Consider the following 18,259-nt stretch of genomic DNA (forward strand, 5'->3'; position numbering starts at 1 on the left):
GAGAAAAGTGTCTTCTAAATAAACGTACAAGGGAATTTGAACAGGCTTTAACCACTACGCCACCTGCTGTCCAGTTGTACAGTGAACTGACTTTGCTGTAATGGGGGTCAGCCAGCAAGTTTCTTCTCTTGCACAAGCCTTTGTGTGCCTTTGTCATTATCAATGCTACTTGTTCAGCTCTGTATTTTTGTGTGCTAAGCATAATGAGGCAACATGTGTCATACCATACAAACACAAAAAAAGTTTTGTCATCTCATCACATATAGGTGCCAGGAATCTCAGAAAAACACAGTAGGGTAACTTATGGGGGCCCCCTGACTAAGAACAGTCTCAAAAATTCTTTATGTTTTGTGCCCCTTGTCGCAACATTAGATCAGTTTGACACAAACACGATCACACAATTTCTTTTTTTTTTATACCTTCACTCTTTTATTCACAGCAAATCTAATTATGCATGAATAGAACTTCCTCATGAGTTGAAGAAATAAGCACGTCGTGATTAAAATTCAGAACTTGCGTTAGTTCTTATAAATGCAACATACACATTTTAAAGAAATAACCTTTCAAACAGTATTAGCAGACATTCATTTGGCTTAACATTTTCTTTGAACATCCACTTAGGATAGTAACAGTTAACAGAGAATAAACATATTCTCTACAGATAGAATAAACATGCTACATGATATTTATCACACACTATTATTACTTCAGATAGTTCACAATTAAAAATCCCTTGGTGTATGTAAACATTTCTTGTCATAAAAGCACAAGTCAAATTATGAAAATGCTAAATATATATTAGAAAGTACAAGTTCCTAAATTCAAGTTAATACAAGTAAAAATAAGTTATATGATGTAAAATAAATGTAGATACAGTACTAAGAAAGCTACTCTTATGCAACCATTATGTTGTTGCTAATTACATTGCTACTGGTCTGGCACAAACACTTATTTCCAATACAAACAGAAAAGCACTGTGCCATTAATGCTTTGATTTAGCATTTTTGAACAGTTCTTCAGTCGATCCTTCTCGTAAACAATCAAGCACAGTCAAAAATGGTGTAAAATGTACCGGAATCATTCATTTCACCATATGTTTTCGAGAAGGCTTTATGCCATCCTTAGATGGCTCAAAGAATTAAATTAATGTGGATGTTCATTCACCCATGTTTACATCACATTGTATGTCAAAGAACATGTACTTTGAACATTAAGTAGAGCATGTAGATTTAAAATTAATGTGTTTATAATATTCACATAAGGAAAACGAATAGACGGACGAATAAAAATATAAAAATCGTCTTTCATTATTCTGAGAAAACACTCAGAAGTCCACCAAAAGGATGAATTTATCTAAAGAATGGAACAGTAAAATGGTAATGATCTAATAAGCCATCATAAATCATAACTTATTAAAAAATAAAAACTACACTGAAAACATATACTGAACATGCATTTTCACCGCAAAGGAGTTTCATTTGAAATACTCAAGTCTAGGGAATAGGGAAACATGGGAATACTAGTGAAGTAGTAATTAAATATAAAATATTAACATGAAGTACATGTTAGTTTGAACAAACAGCTTCGGTTTAAAGCAGCTCCTTTAGAGACAACAAGCAGAGTTAATGTTCATAAAAACTGGGGAAAAAAAAAAATCTTCTATAAAACATTTAGAGGCATATAATGAGTTAAATAGTAAGGCAGCTCAACAGGTTAGCCGGTTTTGCCAGACTGTATTAAGATTCAGTCTTTGATGTAAGTGAAATATAAAATCAGATTAACTTTTTCATCATTCATTTTTGTCTTTCATTGAAGACAAAAGCTGTCACACTGTATTGAGTCCATATTCAAAAGTAACACAGTAAGACAAAAATACAGCAAAGTAAACATTTGCTTAAACTTGTTAGTTGGGTTTTTTTTTTTTTTTTTTTTTAAAAAAAAAAAAAAATTGTATTGTTGCTTGGTAGATCCTTAGTGTTCCAGCATTTCATAAAACCGTACACACTGCATGCATCTGATATGAAAGGTAGTTAGAATGTTATCTGCAAAACAGTCATCGAAAATTGCTGCATAGAAACACTGTATATTGACAAACAGTTGAAGGCACATACAAATGAACACTCGTTCTTGGAATTCTTTGGTGTGGCCTTGGAGTGTTGAGTGAAGTCTTCTCTTGAAATTCCGAGCTTTCCATCATGTGTCTAGAAAATTCCTAGTTTCCCTTTTCTTTTTCTGGGAACCTAGGAATAAAACAAAGTGACAATATAGTTCAGAATGCAGTTCCAATATAATTTTTACTTTTGCATGAGTGGAAATTTTCCAACACAATCATTCTTGTAAGGAATATTTTAAAGAAAAGCATTTAATAAATAAAATATAAAAAAAAGCAGAGGTTTAAATTGATACTTTTTCAACAAGCCTTCCAGTACTTTCCCCCCCCCCCCAATTTCTGTTAAATTCTGCATAAACATCAACCTTTTCTCAACATTATCAATAAATTTGCTTTTCATTGGTCTCGGATTATTATGAAGACAAACTAAAATAGTTCTCTGTGCCACTGGAATATAATGGAATCTGTTTTCTGTGGTGCTGCAAGTGAAGTACTTAATAGCTTTGGACTTACATTTCATTTAAAAATTAGATTTCTGAGGTATGTTGAGAGAGTTTATGAACGGGTACCGCAGCCATGATCTAGAGTATACTGTATTTGTAACCGTTTCTCATACAGAGGAACACACTGCAGACACGGCGACATCTGGATATGAAATCTGAAAAAACTGGTTAGTTAAGAAAAGGAAAAAAAAAACGAGTGCTGACCTAAATCTTAATGTCTTCGAGTGTCAGTTTAAAACAATTGTTATAATTTCACATATTTGTCTAGATCACGCATAATCTTTTGCGGCGATACTAAAATGACTCCGTTTAAAATCTGGCGATCAAAAAACACACTTTAATGAAGTTAAAAAGAAATAGAGGTCATTAATTGGTGTCCAAATTTTAATAGTAATGCAACATTAAACATTAGACGTACTATTTTCATACGCGTGGCGATTAGCCACACTGCTCAGACTAGACGAAAGTAATACTGTAGAGTAAGGAGCACAGAGCCAACAGTAGTTTCCTGGAACACATCAGGCCACCAAACCTGAATTATGGCATAAATGTCAGCAAAGAGCTGCTCATGTGCCACCTGTGGATGAGCTGGTAACCAGCAATGACAGGTGCACTGTTCACCCCCTCAGCTCCAAATCTCGGTGGCTGGATGTGGTGCTGTGGCACAAAGACTAGTTTAATGCAGAACTACAAGCTGAGAGCGCAATTTCATGTGTTACTTAACAGGATTTATTTCTAGGATCGATCTGGTTCAGTAAGTCAGAATATTAGTAGGTCTCATCTAGATAGCGACATAGATCATTTATGGTCTTTGAGCATTTCTGTAAGGTCCAAGGACATGTTAGCACAACTAAATCTTCCAAAGTATAAGGGGAGACTTAATCCTAATAACTAAAATCCATAGTGGCACAAATGAAGAAATTCTTCAGGATTTTATCATTAATCATTCAAGACCTCTAGGTAGCAAATGGGAATCCATTAGGCATCGTGTACACTGGAAAGAAAATTCTTTATATTATCCAGGATGTATCCTCATCCATGTGATCGCAAAATAAGATTCTACCGACATTTTTAAATGTATACATAACAGGCCAAGAATACATTGCTTTTGTTTTTAAAGTTGGGGTAAATCATGATTCAGTATTTTGTCATAGTGGTTAAATTTGTCATCTTTTCACATTGTCTCTGAATTTGACAACTGGCATTTACACACATTAGTACCATAAGTTATGCCAAAGATCTATCAGCACTATCATGTCTCCTCTAATTGTCTTTAGAGGTAAAGTAAAAATGCCTACAAAAACACGTAACCAGTTTTACTGCAGAACGCTAGGAAATAAATTTAATGTCAAAATGTATTGTTACAAATTTCACATTCCCACATGCTTACTGCAAAAATGGTTCAAATATCTTTGCGTTTTAAGCTCAAAGCAGGCAATTCAACCAGTGACTTACTGCTCAGTGCTCAAAGAAAGGATAAACCTTCATCTACTTGTACAGTCAGCCTACATTTAGGCCTGTTGACATCCATTCCCAAAGCTGTATTCATAACTTGTTTTGTTACCAGGAAACCTAAATCCTTGCATCTGAAACATATTTAATGAATGTCAAAAGTGTTTTTCTACAGCTGCATCAGTATCATTTAATTGCTGGATGTCTGAACACTCAGCAACAGGACTATTTATCTTATGGTTCTGGAGAACAGACTCCAGGACATTTTTGCTCCAGGTAGGCGAGTGATTCAAAGTCTACTCTTGTGACCAAAACCAGACAGGTGGCAGGAATGGAAAAGTCACGCTCTAATATGTGTCAAAGCAATCTATAAAAACACTGAAGCAAGTATAAAAAGCAAAAGATATTCAGTGAAATGTTAGATAGTTAAAGATTGATAAAAGGCCAGCCAACATCAATTGAAATTTATAAAATAAGCAAATTATTCCCTACAGTGGATTACAGGTGCTGCTCTTTTCAGAGCAATTTAGTACAGTCTCTCCCTGCAGCTATCAACCTGAGAACATCCATTTCTGCTCTACAGTTTAAACCCTCCCCCACACAATTCACAATTATCAAGAACAAAGATGGTTGTACCATGACTGTCTCCATTAGAAATGGAGCAAGAAGGTGGGATAGGCAACGTGAAAATGTACGTGAAGAATTCCCGAGGAGGTACCAATAAAATAACTCCAAAAACATTCAGCAGACAAACTGGTTCCAAACTAGACCTGTAAGTGCTCACATTTTGAGCTAGAATTCACATTCAGATCCTCACGCCATCTGGTCCAAAGCTATTGGTACATAAAAAGTTATACCTATTTCAAAAATTTTCAAACAGATTTGACAAATGATTGATTTTCAATTCTTTATTCCATTTTACTTCATATAACGTCTATTTGTTTTACAAAATAATTTAACATTTTTACAATGATATACAGATAGACAAGCAATTATAATCTTATACAAAAGCACAGGTATGATCTGTTACCTGGAGGACCACCAGGTTCATATATTTAAAAAGTCCCACTTACAGAACACTGACAAAATATTCATCAGGGAATCAAATTGTGGAACACATTTTATTGATTTAGCCAGTGCTTCATCACTAATGTGATTTACTGATTCATTTACACAGCTGGATAATTTTTACTGTAACAATTTAGGGTAAGTACCTTTCCCAGGGATACTACTGCAGGAGATAGGAATCTGAACTTAAATCCAAAGGCAGCAGTTCTAACAACGACACCATCTCTGCCCCAAGACTAGTAAATGATAGAGTTGTGTAGGAAACATGAGTTGTATGGCCACATCTCAAAAACACAGAAGGGCACTTTTGGCTTATGGATTGCATGGAAAAAGATTTTTTTTTTTTTAATTTTAAAAAGATAATTACTATATTCTTTCCATATTTAGAGGGTTAAATTCTTACTAAATTAAATTATTTCAGAAATTCAAGAAAAAAAGATGCATGCATTAAGTGATGGATACTGTTTGGAATTAAGGGAAACAAAATATGAACTCAAGATCTCATTGGAAGTTAGAGGCTTCACTGCCAAATTTTACTCGGGGGGGATTAAAAAAAAACCAAACATTTTTTACAAAGCAAGTTCACATTACACCAGTAACAAAACAACTAACCCCTCAACCTGAAAAATCCCACTGCATAAAAAAAGTAAACAGTAAATCTTCCACCAAAAACCAACTGGAATGCAACCAGAGGTAACTCCTTTGTTATATGGCTTTTAGCACAATGTAAATATAAAACTAAAAGAAAGATGAATAAATAAATTGCAACCAATGTAATCCCTCAATATCCTAAAAATTATGACACTGTTAAGCAGGCCATTTTCACACTTAGATATTTTGAATAAACAGCAAGTGAGGAAACATTTATCATACAAATTTTAGTGGGGGAACCACTGAAACATGGTTGACCAAAGCTTAAGAGATGTAGAACCTAAGGAACTGTGCTTGGTCTGAGAACCTCAACAGCTACATAATGTTAAGTGCAGAGAACATTCAGTATCCTGAGACTGAGGATAATTCTTATGCTTTTTTTTTTTTTTTTTTTTTTTAAAAGCATGTTCAGCAACTTCAGTTCAAAAAGTATTTCTAAGCACACCAAATAAAGTCTGATGCCTGTGAAACTAACCTGCGTTTATGGTTAATCTCAGTAACAGAACACAGCCAGTCTGCAAGAGATTCAGCTTCATTCATTTCTAAGAGATGCCCCCTTACCGTACAGTGAACTTGAAATGTCCCAGTGACCAGCTCCTGGTACACAGCTTTGGCATTTAAGTGGTGACTACATTACATTTATCTCTAAAAATCAATATAAACCTAAATTAACAAAGCATTTGTTGCAAAAGTGCCATCAGACTTTTGTTCTTCATAAACACAGAAGACTGAACATAAGCAGAGATTTAAGATGCTGCTAAAGTCCAACACAGTTCTGTGTACAATAAACTGTGTAATAGCAGCACTACAACTGTCTGTTAATTGTGTGTAATATTTCCTATAAATGCAAAACAATCATCAAAAAGTTCCTACATTTCAGTTTTGCACTGAAATATGTTTAGCTGCCAACGGACATCAATAGTCAGTGCAACTTAATATAGGCTCTACTTCAGCTAGTTTATAGAATTACAGAAAAATAGGCTCTGCTAGTTGAAAATTAAAGAGCATTGACTTTACATGTAACCTAACCTCATGCAATAATCATATCAGCATCACATTCTGAGCAGCATTTGTTGCTCGTGAAGAAAGCAGAATTTCACCCAGTTCATAACGGAACATACTTTGCGTGAACCGCTTAAGCAATTCAGGCATTTTTTTCCCCTATAAGTGATTGCTGAATGGGAGAGAAACGACACAGATATTGTTACTAAAAATATTCCGCTAATCGTATTGATCCTGTTCATAGTATTTTTTTGTTCCCATCTGCCCTTAATTTTTGGCATTTATAAGGCCAACTGGGGGGGACTGAATTACATGTATGTGTCACATGGGTAATTGTACACAAACCTGTGATGATCTTTAAACCAAATTTTTGCCAACATTTTATATAATCATATAACCTTAGAACTTTCTTCACGGTACAGAAAAAACAGATAAGACATGCGTGACCATGTGTTAGCTTAGGACTTCTGACAGTTGTCTTAAAATAGCCCCACTAGGTCCCATTATGGTACTTTATAAGCTGGCTAGAGATATGGAAACATGGAGAATACGTGAGTGACCACAGAAGACAACGTACCTTCACTCAGCCACCCCCTAAGTAGCTATGCAGATGGCTACTCTCTGCAGCTTTATGGCTGTGGCACAGTTGTGTGAAGTGAATTCTCTGGGTAGTATAAGAAGCAAAAGATGTTAAGTCTATTACATAATGAATTTAAGTACTACAGTAAAGAAACAGTCCTTTAATGTAAAAAAAAAAAAAAAGAGGGAAAATGCAAGTAATTATGGACTAAAATTTCCTTTAAGGTATCTGTACAAGTTTAAGGCAAGCCACACCCCAACTGTAACAGCCATTTCAGTAACTTTGAAGAATTTTGTGATAGAAATTAAATGTGATGTTTTTACATACATCACTGTATGAATCAAAATATTGAAAAGTTATTTGTTGTTAAAGGACAGGATGCATTCTGCTATAATTTTTCCCAACAAGACATGGACATACTGTGAAAAATAACCCAGAAGGTCTATATGGAATAGAGCAAAATCTAAATGGAAATTATGGATGTGATCGCATGTTAGAGAACCCAGAACACAATTCCAGACTTAAAAAAAAAAAAAAATGCATAATTTAATAATCTGCAAACAGTGCAACTGTGGCACAAGCTAGTGCTGGAGAGGAACACTGCTTTTAACTAGAACCATGGCACTTAGTTGGCACCTGCAGTTCAGGCCCCCTGCTGCAGACAACTACTGTCAAATTCATTTACTTGAGCATTTTTGCCAGTGACTAACAATTACATGTACCAAGTAACTATAAACTTTAGCTTTTGAAAGTATAATATCCTTGATCTTGTCTGGGTTTCTGGTAATGAAACAAATATATTCCTCTCTAGGTTGTAGGTTTGGTAATTTGGTGCAAACTACACTATCAGAGGCCAACTGAAAAATAGAAAAGTTTACTGCAAAAACCTTAATGCATATGCCAACTCAAACGCAACATATAAACACACAACCAACAAATTTAAATTACGCTTACTAGCCAGATTACAGTAGAAGTTTAAATAAGCAAAGCAGTGTATTACATCCAAGTGTACAGAAATCCCATTCTCACAGCAACTAGTGTGATTAAACCTGGATGGTAAAGTTTCTTTAAATGTAGTTAAGGTCTAGATTTCATTCAGAATATACTTTCAAAGAAAGTACCGTCGAGTATCAGTTGCTTATGATGTCATAAAAGCACATTTCAACTCGCTCATTGCCTTAACATTTCATTTTATCATTTTCAATCTTAGAAAAAAAATAAGATTTTTACAGCATCATAATTCAGTTAGTGTTTTATGTAACTTCAGAAACTTGCATAAATTACACCGATTGCTAAAAGGCTGCAAAAAAATTCTAAAAATTAATGTGCAGAACAGTTAAAATTAAGATTTTTATAATAATGTATGATGACGGGTGAAAAACATAAAATTACATGTAGTTCTGTGAGTAAGGCAAAGGAAGTTATGCATAACTGCTACATGTAACACAGCAACTGGGTGAACCTTTAAGAGTCTAGGCTAATGAAGCCAAACAGATGGCTCGATTAATAAACACTAGCCTGCAGATTATGAATGGTTCCTGCAGATAATCTCCAGCTTCCGTTGAGGCTTTCAATTGATTTAAGTCAAACACATACACAAAATCACACTGGATGTGGTGTAATGTACTGAAAATTTATAGTGTTCCTTCATTAAATAATTTCTCTGATACTTCAATTTACTTCTTAAATGTGGATAGATTCTTAATTTAGCAGATAGGGGGCTCTGACCTCTCAAAAGTTCTACACAATTAAGGACAGAGATGCCATACCCTTGATAATTCAGTTCCCTTTGTTGGAGGGAAAAACAGTTCAGGGGTTAAATAAAAAAATATAAAGTCAATACAGGCAGAAGAAAGGAGGAAAAGTTAAAAGTTAAATACAGAAAGTTTTGAGATCAAGGGAGAAGAGACAGAGGAGAGCAGTTCGTTCATTTCACCAGGACTGACTTTGGGAGGAAATCGTCTCTTTCCGAATCTCCGTCACCGTTGGACAAATGGCTCCTGTTGTGGGCAGAAGCAGAGACAGTGGAAGCGGAGGAGGAGGAGGAGGAGTGCACAACCGCTTTGGGCAGGCTGTACATGTAGACTGCTCCTATGACCAGACCAGCACCCAGCGTGAAGAGGAGGTCCACGTGGAACCCGAAGAGGTAGACAGAGGTGACAGTTGAAACGATGATGGAGAAGGACGTTGCGAAACCCTTCAGGATGTTATCTGCGTACTTCACCACCACAGCCACCAGCAGGCCCCCAAAGGCCTGATTGAAGATCACACCCCACACCATGGGTGTGAAACCGAACAGGAAGCCCTTCTCGGTAACGGCAGCACCATCGTTCCACCACAAACCCAACAAGCCCAAGGCTGTGCCAAAGATTCCCAGTTGCACATTCCTCATCCAGACAGAGGCCGAGCTGCCCTTCAATATCTTCTCAAAGTACACCCCAGCAAACCCTGAGGACAGGCATGACACGACCACGGCCACAAGGCCTTTGGCATAGTTCTGACTTGTGCTTGCAACAGATGTCTCCTTCTGTTTCCCTTCTTGCTCCACCTGCACAATGGCAACACCAGCAAACAGCAGAACCAGGGAGACCCACTGCACTCGAGAGAGGCTCTTCCGCAACATCAGGACTGAGAAAAGGGCTGTGGTCAGGATTTTCAGCTGATATGTCACCTGGAAAAAGAAACCAATTAAAAAGAATCATTTTAAAAATGTAATGACAGCCCTTGTGCAGCCATTGAAAAACAACAGCTTAATTCATGCCCAAACATTTTAAATAACTTTGTACATAATAAAACGGAGTTTATCACGATGCGTGTCAGGATTATCCTTTAGACTTTTTGAATCAGGAAAGAGAGGAAATTTGATTTTCAGATACTCAATATCAATGTGTACAAAAATGGCTAAGCTAAATCAATATTCAAATGTTATCTGTAACATGTTAGACAATTTTCAACATTTGAAGTGAAGTCAGTCTTCAGTAAAATTCAGAACAAAGTTCTAAGGGAGGTACACATGTAAACCTTACCTGGAAGGTGGCTGCGGGCAGGTTGGAGATGGCAACATACTGAAGGTTGTTCTGCAGAGTGTAAATGAGGGACGGCACTGCCAGTTTTAGCGTATCCAAATACTGAATGACGATGGAGTCATAAAGAAGTATTATGAAATCCCTCACATTCCCTAAAATCACACAGGCACAGAAAGAGTAAAAAAATTTTACATCAAGAAAAAGATTTAAGATTTTGCAATTGTACATATGAAAGTTCAACTTTAGTTAACAGAGTATGCAGTACTACTAGTACGCATGCTTTTTACAATTAAAGCAAACTCATTCACCACTCATTCATTTTCCAAAAAATAACTACATGAGAATCCATGACGACTGATTACATAAGGCAGTCCAATCCAATTTCACCTCTTTTCTGGAACAGAATGATGACTAGGCAGGTGAGGACCTTCAACACTTCTGCCATGACTACGGCTGAGGTGGCGAAGAAGCGATCCCCAGGCAACGTGCGCACATAGCGGATGCTGAGGATGAGAGATGCATTCTGGACCACCAGGATGGCCAAGCTGAAGTACTTTAGCTTCTTGTTTACTGTAATCAAAGAGCCAAAACAGTCAGCCAGCTGCCTAACCCATTTCTCACTTTGTTACCAAATAAAACAGTATAACTAAATACTGAAATCACACCACCAGTTCTGCATGGGATTCATACTGAACAGACCTGTAAAAGCTAAAACAAAATGAACTAGTAAACTTTTTTAACAGACTTCATACCAAATTGAAGCCGTCTTCTAATGTTACTCATGTTTCACAGTTCTGACAGGTAATGGTTAGGGATTCAGACTTAAGATTTTAAAATTTACATACTACTCCCATTACTTCAGGACCCCTGGCTAAGAATTTTCACAAGTTTGCTCCAGTAAAAATAGAAATTTAAAATACAAAAAAGACTTTTGTGAAATCGCCTTCCACCTACAGTGCCCTCGTAATACTTCATCAGTAACTCAATTAACCATCAATCCACAGCTGTACTCTTTGACAACTTTGACTTAAGTAAACCTAAATAAATCATCGTTGTCAAACAAATTTGCTAATCCCTGAAATTAGTAAATGGGACACATCCTGTATAAAGTAGCACTTGATGAACAGGTGCATAACGTGAAGCTCAGTCATAAGAAATCCACCCAAGTTCAACACCGTGGACGTGGCACCAAGCCTAACCCAGGTACTGTGATCTTTCCAGGAGCTCTCGTGTACATTTCCTCCAAAGTGGCGCAATATGACTATTAATTACTGCTTAGCTGACGTCTTTCTCCAAGGTGAATTACCGTGCTGAACACACTCAGCTTTCTACATTCATTCACCCATTTACATAGCAAAGCAACTGAACACACAGACACAAAGTGCAATTCAGAGCCACCAATCAACTGTAACATCTTTTCACAGAAGAAAACCCTGAAAACATGGGGGGAAGAAAAAAAAAAAAAAAAAAAAAAAAAAAAAAACATGCAAACGCCATACAGGCGGCACCAGATCTCCACCAGCATCCACATGCACAACCCAGGTGCTGCGAAACACAATTGTTGCTCACTGGACCACCGTTGAACTCTAAATTAAAAGAAAAATGATTCAAAGTGCTCATTTACCGTAAAGCATAATCTGCATCACTTCCCGAGCATCTTAAAACCATCTTGTTTTAGTCATGTAAAAAAAAGAAAAATACAAGCGTTTCGGCCGTCCAAAATCCATCAAAATAGAGAGAAGGACCCGAGTCAAAAGTTCCCAGCTACTGTTAATTACTTTTGATATCATTCCAGTTACTCTGACTCAGTGTTAATAATATCCTGTCTAGATATCTTACCTTCACTGTCTGTGTTAATACTCACCCCCCATTATCTTCACCATCTCACTTAATACCAATATCTTCACTGTTTCAGTAATACCCTGTTCCCCCCATTCCCTTCAGTCTGTTATACTCAATCCCCCACCAATTATCTTCACACTACCTCAGTGTTAATACCCTGTCCCCCCCCCCCCCCATTCACACTACCTCAGTGTTAATACCCTGTCTCCCCGATTTACCTCACACTCACTGCCTCAGTGCTAGACCCCTTCCCTCCCCATCTTCACTGACTGCTCAGTGTTAATACCCCGTCTCCCCATTACCTTCACTCTGTCTCTGCGCTTCTCTCTTGAATTCGCCACCTGTTCCTGGGCCTTTGCCGTCTCCTGCCATGTTGGCATTAACTCTCCCGTGTAGCTAACCTCCTCCAACCAGCTTCCAGACCAGTCGACTTCTTCCACACTCGATTCTTCCTGCACGAAGAGAGCCGTCCCCCCAGGACCATTTATTTACAGTCCTGTTTTTCGTGTTTTTAACTCCTCCCCTATGCCATTTCAGTCCGTACATAACAATGCGCAGCTGTGTGCATCTTAGCGCTCCTCCAAACGGGTCGCTTCCGGGTCCAGCACAGCCATACCAGTGAAGTTCACGAACACCTACACCAGTGTGCCACCCATGAGCGCTGCATTGTGGGATTGAGGCGGAGCGCGGACTCTGACGTTGCAGGAGCGATGCATTGTGGGATCGAGGCGGAGCGCGGACACAGACGCTGCCGGAGCGATGCATTGTGGGATTGAGGTGGAATGTAAGAGGCGGTATGTGCGATGGCTGAATTGTGGGATCTACAGTTTCCCAAAATACAGCAAAAGAACACATCTTTTGCGTGTTTTCCAACACCATGTTTCACCGGGGACCCACAATGATTGATTACATAAGGCAGTAGGTAGTGGTTCGATCTGGGTCGGTACACCTGAGTCTCGACTCGGGTGAGCACCATCCGATTACAAAAAAACAAAGGATGCAGTACAGATTACAAATTGAAAATAATATTGAGGGTTAAAGTGTAACGATTTTAATCGTTTTTTTGTTAACGGCGCCTTGGATGAATATAATCATAATTTATGTTCTGCTTGATTTCTTTCAGGATATCACAAGTCAGCGTTCTTACTAGTGAATTTTGTGTCATTTTAGTTAATAAACTTTATTATTAATTAAGTGCAAAACAGTCACACTTTTTTTTCATTTTATTTTTGAATAGACTGCAGATCATCATTTGCAAAATGTGACGAATTACTGCTGTGTTTTCAACCTTTTTTTCTTCTAATTTGATATAACATGTTAAAAATTTAGTATTGATAACTTAATATGACTCCTGCTTCTTTGTAAATGTTCTTTTTCTAGTTCTTCATTTTAAAAATTTTAATTCAGTTATCTGCACTGTGTAAGGTTTTAATTGCCTTAAACGAAACACCCAAAGCCATTTTTTCCAGAGAAAGTATATTCATGTTCAGTGACATTAGAAATTATGAAAATCTAAAAACAAAAAGAATCTATTTCCTGTGATCAGAGTAATCAAGAATAGCCAGAACCAGTCTTATATTGTATGAGATGTGCCTATTTCCAAAAAAAACAAAACAGTACTGGATTTGATCAGTAATAGAATCCAAAGCACCTATAATATTTTTGGAAAATATTGTCAAAAATATATTATAATCGTTGTTCAAAAGACATATTGGATGGAAAAAGCTCATTTTTGGTGTTTAGGAATTACAGTAATAAAACCATGGAAGGAGGAAGATAGGAGGTACACTACTCTCAAAACAACCTAATAATAAAAAGGTACCATCTGCTGGCAAAAAAAGGCTTACAAAATTGGCTGTTAAGACATCCTTCCCTTGGGATTTATTTTTCTTTAGGTGCTCAATTGATATATAGGTCATATGTTGGTCAAGCTATTTGGTTTCAGCTAATAAGTCAGCAGCATTCCCCTGTTTTGTGATGTGAATATATTATGAAAATTATCAAAATGATGAGCAGTATTTCAAAATGTCTTTTAGGTTAGTGCAAGGATACCATGAATGTTTGATTGGGGATTGGTGTTCAATCTGTCTTGGGTCTTTTCTAATCTAAAAAAGTAGCCATATATTTTGCTAGATCTAATGAAGGCTCCTTCTGCCTCTTTCTTGTAAATGCCATCTAGTGTATTGTGAAAATCAAAGAAGCCTATATCATCCTTCTCTGCGTATTCATCTTTGTTTTTCTGATACAGATAATATCAGCTATAATTCTGTCTTTTTCATGTTTCTGGGTGCTTTAGGTATTTAGATGCTTCAAATATAAATATTTCCCATTGAACTACCATTCAGAAGGTCTAGAAACACCCCTATAGTTATAAAATTTTCTAATAATATAAATTGCCTTGCAGTCAGAGGAGTAGGAAGAATATTAAGAGAAATGTGATCTGTATGGAGCCCGCTTTGTGGCGGGTCTGGGGTTCAAGTCCTGCTTGGGGTGCCTTGCGGCGGACTGGCGTGCCGTCCGGGGTGTGTCCCTTCCCCCTCCAGCCTTGCACCCTGTGTTGCCGGGTAAGGCTCCGGTTTGCCGCAACCCCGCTCGGGACAGGCGGTTGTAGATGTGTGTGTGAGATCTATATCAATGTTTTTGGATACAAAAGTCCATTCTTGCTTGTCCGGAAAAAACTGTTATTCAAAGTGTAACTTCTGTCTTTAAGAAATTTTTGTCTACAGATATCAACAATGACAAACTTAAACTTCCTAAACTTCGAATCCATAAATGGGAATCTTTTTGGTTGTATCAGGTCCATTATTTGGAGCTATATTAAAGTCCCTTCCAAAAAGCAATGTAGTATCTTGATATTTCAAGTTGTTTTTATTGTCATTCCTCTATATAGCTTGTATACAGTGGAACGAAATGTCGTTTCTCCGGAGACCATAGTGCAACAAACAGGAGTACGAGACGGCAAATAAATACACAGGACAGGACGTGGACATGGTCTGTGAACTATAGGCAGTTTGCAGTGTCAAATGTATCAATCGTAAAGTGTTATACCCATAAACATGAAAAAGTACACTGCTAAAATTGCCATTATGGTCACTGTAATAATGCAAAACATCTCATGCAAATTTGTTTTTAAACAGAGCTTTATGTCCCACTCCCTGGCAGAACCAGTGCCCAAATGAGCAGTTACAAAGATGTTTAACCGATAAGTTTGCTTCTACAAAAGTCAGCTGTTTTCACAGGAACCCAAACTCAACACAATTTCCAAAGAATAATCCAAGGCAGGCTCAACACATAAGGTGACATGTCCATTGTTGCTGAATCTTTTGGTGCAGTGGTAATAGGGTGCTCCATGGGTATTGTGTGTAGCAGATCTCAGATCCATGAACATAAGCACAAGCACCAGTGTAGTAAGCAGACTTTCCCACTGCACAAGCCTCCTCCACCTTGGGCCACAGCTTCCCCTGCCTTTCCCAATCATCTGTGGAGAGGTCTTCTGCAAAACACAAGCCATTCTCTGCCAGGAATGATGAGAATATTGCAGCTTTCCATACTGCATCTCATACAATACAGTAGGTAGACGATATAACATCACTTAAGCAAGACTTGTTGGAGACCTTGCTATGGTGCTTGAATTTCTGTGCAAGCCAGTGTACATGGTCTATCTCAAAGGGGAATTTGTCATTCCCCTAAGGATATGTACCCTCACATACCTGGAAAACCACAGCCTTGATGTTTCCTTTCTCCAGCAGTCCCAGGAGCTGAAGGTTCCACACCTGAACTACCTTTCCAGATCAGAGATGTGAGCTTCCTAATGGTCTGTTCAACGTTCTGCTGCTTGTAGCCTTGAGATGTTGTTCTACTGTTTTCTTGGTTTCTTTAAGGTAAAGTACAGGTACAGTCTATGGTTTTCTTAAGACCCTCAGTACACATGATATGGTATTAGCATTCACCTTTTTTCCAAGGCATCTGAATGTTCGCTCATCAAGGGTGTAATCGTTGATATTGTTGCGCCTGGATAAAAGGGTGACTCTTTTCACTTGCATAAGGCTTTGATGGTCTATCAGACAGTGGAATGCTATGAAGAGAAAAAAAAAAAAAACTTGTTCATCTGTTATGTGATGCAGATTTAGCAAGGAGCACATAAGTGTGAGTTTCTCTAGCAGTTGTGGTTGTCTTTGGGTTTTTTAGTGTTGGGCTTGTTCTGGATACTAAGATTACAAGCAACAACTGTAAACTGAGCGGAAGCAAAATGAAAAGGTGATTTAGTCAGATTCCAACTTTTCTGCCAGCTAAGCTATGGAAACGTTACCTAGCAGCCGCCATATTGAAAAATTTCAAAAGACGGTTGTGCGTATTTACATTAACATTTAATCATTTAGCAGATGCTTTTCTCTAAAGCGGCGTACATCTCACAGAAAAATACTGTACAATAAGTGCATTACATCAACAGAAGAAGGTGTTCCAGAACCATGGTTATTCCAGTTCATAGCATTGACACCATTTTGGAACATACATACTGACCGTTTGATCTCGCATAACTGAAACTCGTCAATATTAGTGATGCAGGATTCGCGATTCGAACGAATTCGCCGGTTCGGTTTGAACAAATCAATTCGGATTGATTCCTTTCGGCAAAAAATGCACTTTTCTGTTTGTGTGTACTTTTAAACATATATATATATATATATATATTTGACAAAAAATGAATTTTAAAACTGAATTTGAAACCGAAAATTCATCAATGAATAATATCATTAAATTAATTAAATTAATCCATTCGCCGTTTTACCCGCGAAACTCCCGCCTTTTCGAAACAGCCATTACTGCATGTAGCACTGTTCACGCACGCGCCCGTGCCAGTTATAGCACATAAAACGTTTAATACTTAACAGCGAATTATTTAATTATACAGCTGTGATGTTTACCAAGAGACCACCCCACTTTTTTTTCCAGGAAAGGGAGGACTTGCAAGTACATATTTCTTGCGATAGCGACCGCTGAGCACTAGCACATGCCGAGCAACTCTGTTCGACTGTGAGCTCCGTACGTCACGTGTCGCTGGCGCATAGATAAAATCTATTCACGAACCTTAACTAAATTTATTTATTTAAATTACTGAATCCTACAGTACTAGCCAAGTGTTTACGGATTCTTTACATCAGTTAGCACGTATAATAAATATCTTTCATAAAGGACTGAATTGGTGTGCAGAACTGTGATTTCTGTCGCGGCTGGAAAAAAAATATTTTCACCTCTGTTTGGATTTCATAAATATAACCAAAAAGTCAGTAGAAGACACATTTTAATACTTTGGCTATGCTGGTTTGGGCGAAGTCTGACGGGAAACGGAATATGTAAATTAATCACGCGTTAGGAACATTTAAGTTCACATGGAAACGATCTGGGGATAAACAAAAATTTCCCTACAGAATCCTTTGAGAAAAGTTTTAAAAAAAAAAAAAAAACACTAATGATTCGTACTATGATGCAATTGACTGATCGTGTAGCTCTTGGTTGTAATACATTTTAGATGTTTAAAGTAATTTTCATATTTGTAACTTTTCACATGGGTGAAAGCTGGTTAAGTGCAAGTCAACTAATGTGGCCCAATTAAGCCCTACCTGAAAATACTGTAGTAAGTTTCTTGCTTTCCAGTATAAACTTATTCTCACACTAATGCTTTTAGATATACAAAATTTTGCTATCTTTGCAAAACAATAAAAAGGTTGGCGTATAGCGTGAGCCAGTGAGCCATTTAAGAAAGAAGTTAAGAGCAATTGATAACTGGTTTATTAAGAAAACAATACAATAAAGATTTAATTCAAATACTGTTTTCCTGTTTAAAAAAAAAAAACAACAACAACAACATTTGGACAAATAGTAATTATGCCAACTTGTCGTTAGTATGGCGTGGAAAAAAGTCATTGAATCCCCTTGAAGCCTAAACCCAACACAATGTGCAATACAACACTTCTGTGGAACATGAGTAAAGACCAGCAGGTGAAAGCATACCGCTGTCGATCTT

General features: G+C 37.3%; 1 protein-coding gene across 1 annotated transcript; it reads right to left on the reverse strand.

Annotated features, from left to right (window-relative positions):
- Nucleotides 1-1,961: 1,961 nt before the first annotated feature.
- Nucleotides 1,962-12,889, reverse strand: slc35a2 (solute carrier family 35 member 2). Its single transcript, XM_018753021.2, has 5 exons — nt 12,537-12,889; nt 10,780-10,962; nt 10,393-10,544; nt 9,313-10,037; nt 1,962-2,240 (listed from the first exon to the last, which is right to left on the reverse strand). The coding sequence occupies exons 1-5, from the start codon at nt 12,604-12,606 to the stop codon at nt 2,213-2,215; spliced, it is 1,158 nt and encodes a 385-aa protein (XP_018608537.1). The 5' UTR covers nt 12,607-12,889; the 3' UTR covers nt 1,962-2,212.
- Between the last annotated feature and the right edge of the window lie 5,370 nt (nt 12,890-18,259).

The sequence above is a fragment of the Scleropages formosus genome, chromosome 1, assembly GCF_900964775.1.
Source record: "Scleropages formosus chromosome 1, fSclFor1.1, whole genome shotgun sequence".
Classification (NCBI taxonomy): Eukaryota; Metazoa; Chordata; class Actinopteri; order Osteoglossiformes; family Osteoglossidae; genus Scleropages; species Scleropages formosus.

Excerpts from the sequence above, each read along its gene's own strand:
- slc35a2 (XM_018753021.2), bottom strand. The coding sequence starts at position 12,606 with ATGGCAGGAGACGGCAAAGGCCCAGGAACAGGTGGCGAATTCAAGAGA. Across the intron at positions 10,963-12,536 it reads AGCGCAGAGACAGAGTGAAG|TAAACAAGAAGCTAAAGTAC; the intron begins GTAATGGGGAGA and ends CTTTGATTACAG. Across the intron at positions 10,545-10,779 it reads CATTCTGTTCCAGAAAAGAG|GGAATGTGAGGGATTTCATA; the intron begins GTGAAATTGGAT and ends GTGTGATTTTAG.